Source organism: Pteropus vampyrus, unplaced genomic scaffold, assembly GCF_000151845.1.
Source record: "Pteropus vampyrus isolate Shadow unplaced genomic scaffold, Pvam_2.0 Scaffold196, whole genome shotgun sequence".
NCBI lineage: Eukaryota > Metazoa > Chordata > Mammalia > Chiroptera > Pteropodidae > Pteropus > Pteropus vampyrus.
The window spans coordinates 108,292-117,860 of record NW_011888977.1 but is presented as its reverse complement, the minus strand read 5'-3'; the positions used below and the strand labels follow the sequence as shown (position 1 = coordinate 117,860).

General features: G+C 42.5%; 1 protein-coding gene across 1 annotated transcript in view; it reads left to right on the top strand.

Moving 5' to 3' along the window:
* Nucleotides 1-8,980: 8,980 nt before the first annotated feature.
* The window catches only part of ZNF181 (zinc finger protein 181), a 9,288-nt gene continuing 8,699 nt past the window's right edge, over nt 8,981-9,569 (top strand). The window contains 1 exon segment of the mRNA XM_023537676.1: nt 8,981-9,129. Within this exon segment, the coding sequence (XP_023393444.1) occupies nt 9,121-9,129 (9 nt within the window). The 5' untranslated portion in view covers nt 8,981-9,120.

Below are 9,569 nucleotides of genomic sequence, written 5' to 3'. Positions count from 1 at the left end.
AAGTTACATGCTGTTTGACTTGTAATAGCCAATGAGAATGACACTCTAACCATCTGCACCAATAGCTGGGATGTGTACCATGGGCTGACTTTGTGGCTACCCTGGTTGCAGGCTGATTACTGGCAAGTGGCCCAGAGGCCCCTCTGTGGCCAAGAAATGTGGCAGACATATATTGCCTTAGTCAGCAGAAGACTATCATATTATATCATGTGAATAGACATCAACCTTTGCTATGCCCAAACAATGCAGAAGCAGACGAGTTGGCCTGCCTACGATGGTTGGAGGAGGCCCCTGAGGAAAACACAGCAGCTCGGCTACACTGGAAGATGAAATATGCTGGCCAATGAAACCTTTGGGAAATAATGAAGGCATGGGGTCTCCCTCTCCATCTTGCTGATATTATTGGGGCCTGCCAGTCCAATCTGTGTAGAAAGATAGCCTTGCTGACTGCCCCAAACATCTGGAGGCCTCTGAAGGGGAGACACTCCTCTGACTTGGTGGCAAATAGACTATATCAGACCCTTGCCTATGTCAGAAGGAGCCCGGTACACCCTTACCTGTGTTGACACAAGAATGGGTCTGACCTTATGACTGAGGTCACTGCCTCTTGGCCTTTGTGTCTTATTTGTCATACCCCTCCAGAAAGGCCAACCAGTGAGCCACCATGTGTGGTCTGAAAGAGTCGTGTGCTTCCTATGCTACACCAGAAGTGACTGAAAGTGACCATTTCATTGCACACCAAGTGCAACAATGGGCAGATGACATGGGCATCGACTGTCATTTCCACCTGCCCTACAATACCATGGGTGAGAGATTCATCGAGCTCTACAACAGCTTTCAGAAGCAACACTAAAAACAGACACTCACTCCTGAGCAGGTTGGTCCACCAGCCTATCCGATGCCTTTTGGGTTATGAATGAACGACTGCGAGCTCAATTGGGATCGCCTCTAAGCCTCCTCAGGAGGCCCTGGGCTGCTCCAGTATGCCTACAGAACCGGTCCGCGGATTCCACCACACACCCTGGAGTGGGCCACCAAACAGCCTGCTTTTGCCAGCCCCGCAGGACATACTCCCACGCAAAAAAACCCCTTGTGTTGGCCTTAGACAGCGCAGATAGGACTCCAATGGTGTTCTCTGGTGGCTCCCTGTGGGGAAGGTCAAGACAAGGGCTTGACCTTATGACTGAGGTTACTGCCTCTTGGCCTTTGTGTCTTATTTGTCATAACCCAGGTACATAAACTATTATGAAGGGCACATACATCGGTTCCCTTTGACAGGTACAGACTCCCCCCACAGGTAATTTCCCTGGATTCCTGGAGGCCAGGACTGGACTGGGTGTGGTAGACTTGTTTGGGACAGGCCCCCATTATTGTTATTCTTCTCACCCAGGACTGGACGATGGCATGTGTCCGCCCAAATGAGCAGGACTTACCTCTCCTGGTACTCCTTAAGCACTTGTCATATCACCCTTAGTCTTGTTGCAGGCAATGCTCTTCTGCCATGGGCTGGCATAATGGCAGAAGTGAGCAACCACTCCGTTGGGTCTGCACAAAATTTCCAAAAATGGCTCCAGCCAACCTCCCCTGATGGATAGAACTGGCTGACGCCTCCACCTGAGAATGGCTGCACGACTGGAGCAGCACAGATGTGACCTGCAATACCTCACAGCAACTTTACTACTGATTTGAAGAAACTTACCATGACTTATGACTTAACTTGGCAAAATTAAAGGTCTAATGAGGTTTTTCTAACTCTCAGTAACTTTCAAGGTCTTGCAGATGGCCAGAAATGTAAATGCAGCCAATACTGCCTAAGAATGAGATAAATGAAGAAAAAAAATGGGCACTTTTAAAGATAAGTGGCTAGTCTCACAAGCCGCACCCTGCACCCACCTTTTTCCCAGCCTCCTTAACACTTTCAAGGGCAAATGAAAAATCTCAAATCCTCAAGGAAGAGGAAAAAATGGCGTAGATGATAGAGGCTCTGTTTATCCTCCTTGCAACCAAATCAAAGTTGTGACAAAAACAAGGAACAAACAGCAAAGAAAATCACCTGGGACCTAGATGAACAAGCCCTACAACTAGTGAGAGAAATAAAAATTCACCCTGCAATGGTAGGAGGTAGGAAGGGACGAGGAGATGAGGCTGCCTGATCCCCAGTGGCTGAGTGGACAGAGGCCATAGCAGCGGCAGCTGCCAGCAAAGACCTCTCTTAAAGGGGCTGTATGAGCAAGCAGACTTTCGTGGCGACGAACTTGCTCGCTGTGAGCACCAGTGCCTGGTTGACTACGCAAGGGGCACCAGGGGTACACTGAGTTGTCAGAGGAAGGACCGGAGGCAAGGCTTTCTCCCAGGCAGAAGTGCTGGTGGTATCTATTGTTCCTCTGTTGAGCCCTCCCCCATCCCAGTGTGCGGACTCTGCTGCCATAGTTGAGACATCATCAAACTGGATAAGAGATTGCTCTGCCCAGAGAATTCCCTGAAACTCCAACTTGCTGATCCACCCAAGCCACATCCAAATATAGCCTCGGTGGGTCAGGAGCCCCTTGCTGAGCAGCGCCTAGACTCACCCCGGAGGCAGCTGGCCTTGGATTCTGGTGTGGCCTTTGAGGCAACTATAAGCACAGCATCTGTGGATTGCTTGCTGAATCTTAACAGGTGGCCCCAGAGGGGCACAGGCTGGGGCTAAACTTGGCCTGCAGCTGAACCCCTCTCAGGACATTGCCACTGGACACCTACTTTACAAAGCTGCACTAATAAGACCTGGAGACATAAGAGCTTTGCTTAGAAACAGACACAGAAAGTCAGCCAAAATGGGAAGACAAAGCAGCAGAAACCACATGAGAGAACAGAACAGAGATCCAGGAATAATGGAGTCAAGAACTCTAATACATACAGAGTTCAAAACACTTGTTGTAAAGATGTTCAATGAACTTAGGGGAAGTATAGATGAATTCAGTGAGAACTTCAACAAGGAGATAAAAAACATAAAAATGGAAACTATAAAAGAGAACCAGTCAGAAATGAAGAACACATTATCTGAGATGAAAAGTATACAAAATGGAATAAACAGTGAATAAAGAAGAGGATCAAATGACCTATATAGAAGATGGGAAAGCAAAGGACACTCAATTAGAATGGCAAGAAAAAAGAAGCTATGACTACAATAATAATAGGAGCCTACGGGACACTATTAAATGTAAAAATAGCCATGTCATAGGGGTACTGGAAAACAACCAAGATGTTGAACGGCTTTTTGAAGAAATAATGATAGAAAACTTGCCTCACCTGGTGAAGGAAATAGACATACGACCCCTGGAAGCTCAGAGAGTCCCCCAAACCATGAACCCAAAGAGGCCCACACCAAGACACATCATAATTAAAAGGCCAAAGGTTAAATACAAAGAAAAAATCTTAAAAACAGCAAGAGAAAAGCAGTTAGTTACCTACAAAGGAACATCCATAAGACTGGCAGCTGATTCTCAAAAGAAACCATGAAGGACAAAAGGGCTTGGCACAAAATTTTCAACGTGATGAAGACCCAGGATCTACAACCAAGAATACTTTATCCAGCAAAGCTATCATTTAGAGTTGAAGGACAGATAAAGAGCTTCCCAGACAAAAATAAGCTAAAGGAATTCATCGACACCAAGCCAGTATTACAGGAAATGTTGGAGGGACTTTTTTAAAGAAGAAACATGTATCAAAAACAGGAATAAAGAATGGTAATAACTACATTCCTATCAACAAGCACCTCAAATGGGAAAGAATTAAGTGCTCCAAACAAAAGATAGAGTGGCTGAATGGTTAAGGAAACAAGACCCTTACATATGCTGCTTACAAGAGACTCACTTCAGATTAAAAGACACACACAGAGACTAAAAGGAAGGGGATGGAAAAAGATATTGTCTTGATAGACCTAGAGGGTATTGCACTCTAGGGTCATATAGAGAAAGATAAATGTTGCGTGATTTCATGTACATGTGGAATCTAAAGAACAAAATTAACAAGAATAGCAACAAGAGCAGAAATAAATCCATAGATACAGAGAATATTTAGAGGGATACTAGATGGGAATGAGGTTGAGGGGGGGACTGAAAAAAGGCAAAGAGATTAAGAAGTACAAATGGATAGTTGCAGAATAGACATGGAGATGTAGAGTGTAGCACGGGGAAGATGGTTAATAATGTTTTAATAAATATGTAAGGGGGATGAGGGGTACTAGATTTAGTGGGGTGATCACTTTGAGACTTATGTGGATCTCTGATCACTATATACAACTAAAACTGGTATATTATTGTATGCCAACTGTAAGTAAAAAAATACTCATTGTACAATGTAAATACAAGCAACTGTCTATTTCAACAAAGACAAAAAATATTCTGAAAAACAAACACATAAATATGCAAGAATGCATTTAAAAGAATATTCTTCGCACATTTAAGTAAAAATATGAGCAAAAAGCAAATGTTCATCAAAAAGAGACTAAATTTGTTAGTTATAATTACTAATGTGGAACACTGGATATTCTAATGGCAGTGTAGGTTGTATGTTGCTAATATTAGAAGACTTCACAATGGATTGAGTGAAAAAATATGACAGTATATGTAATAAATCCATACTTGTTAATAAATGATACTTTTCTCTCAATATATTACCATGTTTTCACTTTCATAGGTAAATAGAATGAGTTTTTTAAAAATTTTTGCAGTAGTGTTTATTGAACTTTTAAAAAAAATAGTGACGCTTTCCTTCCATCCACTTTTTTCCCAAGACTAACATACATATTGGAACTCATCTCCCCTAAGCCATTTTTTTAAAAGAGAAATCATACAAAATCAACAAGTAGGGAGAACTTGGGTCCGCTACTTATTAACCCATGAGAGCATTTTCAGGTTTAAAGTTTAAATGAAGTCTCTTCCAATGGAAATAAAGCAAGGTTTATTCCAATACTTCTATGATCCAAGAGGGAGGAAAAGAATGAGATAAGCATCCTCCTCTCTATCATATCTGCAGGGCTCTTGACACCCTGTTTCCCTCAGGGACCAAGCAGCCTACAAAGCAATGGCTGCACACTAACTGGCCAAACATCTGCATACCTGACACATACTATTGAATTCACCCTTCAGTCTGGTGTTACCTGATACTGGTCATATAATCAGAGATGCCGGATGTCAGAGGTCTTCAAGGATAGGAGGAGAGAACACATGAAGGTCTTGTTGGAGGTTTTGCACAGGTTCTACATTGGGCATTCTGAGGTCACGTTTGGGCCAGATTGGCAATGGATAGGGCTTCAAACTAGTGACAGGAGAACTGGGACTAGGTTCTTGGATTTAAGTCTTTGTCCCATACTGGGCTGTGTAGACTCATTTCAAAGTGATAGATGGAGGATGAGCTGGCAACAAAGACAAAGATCTTTATCAGAGGTCTCAGCCGGAGTTTCTCCTTATGGCAAATGCATGATTTTTGATGTCTCTGGAAGCTAGAGTTCCAAACTTCCTTATTGCCTGAGTCTTGGAACAATTTCAAGCATCAACATAAGCTGGCTTTTCTTTTCCCAAGTTTGTATTCTAAAATGTGCCCTTGACCAGATAAATTTCAGTAGCAAGATCATTTATTGTAAATATTGCCTAACAGAAAAGGGAAAGATGGCAGCTTAGGGCTAGTGGAAGAGAGTGGATTCAGTAAGACATGTAGAGTGTTTTCCTTTCTCCTTATTGATCTCTTCTAGCCTATTTTCTTTCTCAAGTGACTGGCATATGTGTTTGAAACTTAATCTGTCTCTTGATTTCTCCTCTTTAGTTTCTACTCATCAGAGGGCCTCTATCCTTTCTGTTAATAGTGCAAGCTTGGAGCACTCACATGTTAGAGACTCAGCTTCAAAGCAATGTTCTTTAAGAACTGGCCAGACATAGCCATTGAAACAAAAGGACTAGCCTTCCATTTAAAGTTTTTCTCACCTCTGCTCCTAGTCACATCTAGTGCTTTAATGTAGCCACCCCTCCCATGAACTTAATCATGTTCCAAATATCTGAGGGTTCATACTGGAAAAGCTTCATAATTCCTCCAGGAAGCTTATGAGGAAAAGCAGCAACAATGAAGAATACCTATGTAAGATTTTCTGGATAGATTGAGCAGAAATTTTATGTCTTAAATTTAGTTTACAGTGGTTCTAGATTGGTAGTAATCCCAGATCTTGTCTGAAAATAAAATTATAAAATCTGTAGAAAAGGCACTTTTTTTCCAAGGACATTGGGAAGCCCCAGAAAACCTGTTTTCAAGGACAGAGTGACACACAAACATAATCAACCAAAATAGGAAACAAACAGAGTGAAGAATTTAAAAAATAAATTGACAAAGAGATTTATAAAAGCTTCAGTTATTGGTATTAAGAGATGCATATTTTGAATCGACTGTGCCTACTATGTTACAAATATCTTTGGAAAATTGAAATAAAGAACATTCTTTTGGAAAGAGAATTATGAATGGGAGATAGATCAGAAAAATTACCCAGAATGCAATACAGAGACTGAAAGGTGGAAATTATAGAGGATTTAAGACATATGGAGAATAGAATGAAAAAAACCTACCTTATAATGAATTGGAGTTTAGAAGAGGAGAATGAATGGGGAAGTATATAAAGAGAAGAAAAATTTGCCGAGCACAGGAAGATGCACTTCACAGATTCGAGTTGCTTAACATATCCCAAAAAGGAGAAAACTCAAAGGATTTCACACTCAGAAACATACAAAAAACTGGAGGAAACACATTTGGTGTCTGAATCCAGTTCAAAGCCCAGGATTCTAAGGGGGAAAAAATTCTAATTTCCTAGTCTCTGCACGCCCCTTTAAAATTTTGTATTTTTCTGTGTAATTTGTATTTTAATATTACAAAGGCCATTGTTCTAAAAGAACACTGAGCAAAAGATGTGCAATTCTCAGAGAAGGAAATACTAGAGCCAAGAGACACATGAAAAGATCTTAATGTTATTAACAATAAAAGAAATGCAAATTTAAGCCACAGTGACCTACAATTTCAAACTTAACAGACTGGCAACATTCGGAAGTTTCACAAAAACAAGTGCTGGCATTAAGAGTTGGCAACCAAAATAACTATAAATTGGTTCAACTTTGTAAAACAGTATCTTCGTATAACAAAGAGTAGATGGGGATATACTTCGTACTGGCAAATCTTATTACATACTCTAAGCCTACAGAGGAATCTAGCTGACGCCACGTTTTTAAAACTACTGCTGCTATAGGTATTTAAATACAAGATATACAAAGATAGAAGCAATGTCTAATGAATCTTATGCATATAAATACTTGACATATACAAGGAAATTCAGTTATACTATTTATAGTTAAAAATACGTAAAATTAAATTAAATTAAAAAAGTAAATGTTAACAACCCAAATATACAGCAACAGTAGATTGCTCTGGCCTATATACATCTATGTATAGCACCGTTTGTGTGGGCTGTGCAAGGTCGGAGACTGACAAGCGCTTCCAGGGTTTATAAGGAGTGATTCTTCCTAGTACTATGGGTCTTTGTCCTCAAAGCGCTCACTACAGTCAGATAATTTTGAGCCCTTCCAAGACGTGTACTGCACATCGGAGCGACACTGTGTCATTGCGATAACGTGACCTCATCAATTTCCGGGAAGTGTTAGTCCACATACAACTTATTGTTGTGACAGCCTGGACACAGGACATCCTGGGAAATGCAGTCCAGGGCAAGTGGGCACCAAATACTTAAGGCACATATCAGCTGGTCAGCGAGGCAGCGGGGTTTTGGATGAGAGGAACTCTTCCGCGGGTAGAGGCCAGTTCTTGTGCGGCAGCAGCCATGATTGCCCAAATTCGGACAGGAGAACGTACGAACGAGCAGACGAATAACCCGAAGAACTTTAGTCCGCATAATTTTCTAGGAAGTGTAGTTTCGTGGTTTGGACACCATTGTCCTTACAATGCAAGTAGAGGGTAGCAGGGTTCAATAGAGGCGACCGTTGTTCTGATACTCTCCACGAATGTCCGGATAGGCCACTCTGCCTGATCGCTGCAGGTAGAGTAGTTTCTTAGAAAGCCCAGGCGGTTCTCGCGATGCTCCGAGATCGCGCGCAGTCGCGTAGGCTTCTGGGAAGTGTGGTTTTGTAGGCGCGTAGGTACTGGCGATTTGTGTCCCTGACACCCAAGAGTCTTGAGAAATCCCGCTCTGGTGTGGGCTCCGCCCTTGGTGCACTCCGCGGTAGTCTCGTGCCAGGCGGCGGTATTCTCCGTCCTGGAAGCTGGAAGGACTTTGGGCAGTGCAGTTCCCAGCGGCCATTGTCAGCTCGCAGCGACCCGGCGCGTCCCGTACGCGGTGGTGCCCGCTCTGGACGTCCCCGCCCGGTCTTCGGGCCGGCTGAGGATTCGGGCAAGTGTGGGTCCTGGGTGGGAGGCCGGGGCCGGGTGCTTTGCACGGCCTCCAGACCTTGGTTCCAGGGTCTTACCCTGCTGGGTAAACCCAGGCAGGGCCATAGCTTTCTGGGCCTCTGTGTCCTGCTCTGCAAAAGGGGCATCAGGATGGCGCTTACCTCATAGAGCTTCGCCAAAAGAAAATGGGCGGGTAGGTGTACACAGTACGCACTGAAAGAAAATGCCATCTACAGTTCTCATTATCCAGTCAGAAAGCTGACGCTTTCCAGTTGTATCAGCTTGAACAAGTTGCTTCAATATCGCCAAGTTTCAGTTTTCTCATCGTTTAAAAAGGAAATCTGGAATAATGTGATTGCGCACCATGCACAGAGTGAAGATTGAACGAGCTCATATTTAACATTATTATTACTGTTGCTTTATGAGTTTGTCTCTTAATGTATATAAAAATTGATTTACACGCAGGTGGCACCTGGTAAATGGTTATGTCGTGCCAAGGAACACTCTCTAAGTACAGGGAAAAATTGGAATCCTAGAAAATGATTCTCATTTTGCTTTTCCATTAGGCATGTCACAGAGCTGCAAGATAGCCTGATTTTCGTGACTGCTTTTTCCTGTTCTTGATCTGCCTTCTCAGGACACTGCTCTTCTATAAGACAAGAGCCTGGAAAGAGGACTATATTGACTACTGGAAATTGCAAAATCATGTTCCAGGTAAGTTGGTATGTCCCCAGATCTTCCTGGAACACCTTATCAGGATTCTTGAGTGTTTGCTTTGCTCCTCTACCAGTTCACACCTAACAAAGTCCTTTTAGAGATTGGACTCATGATTCCTTTCATTACAGCAAAGGATGGAGCCCACAGAAAAACTCCAAAATACTATCGTCTTTCAGTTTCTCCTCTCTTCTGCCAGTTTTCTGCCTTTTTAGAGTCTTGAGCAAAACTTTAAAATTACAATTCAAAATTCAAGTTTGGAGATTTAGGTTATTTGCTTTATAGTTGTCAGAGCTCTGTCATGTAGTCTCAATGGTATATCAATCCTCTCAGTTGTTCAAGTGATGTTTGGAGTCATCTCGTTTCCTCCCTTTCTCTTATAGCTCACATTCAGACACTCTAGTTGGTTCTAAAATATATACAAGATATAAACAGAATCT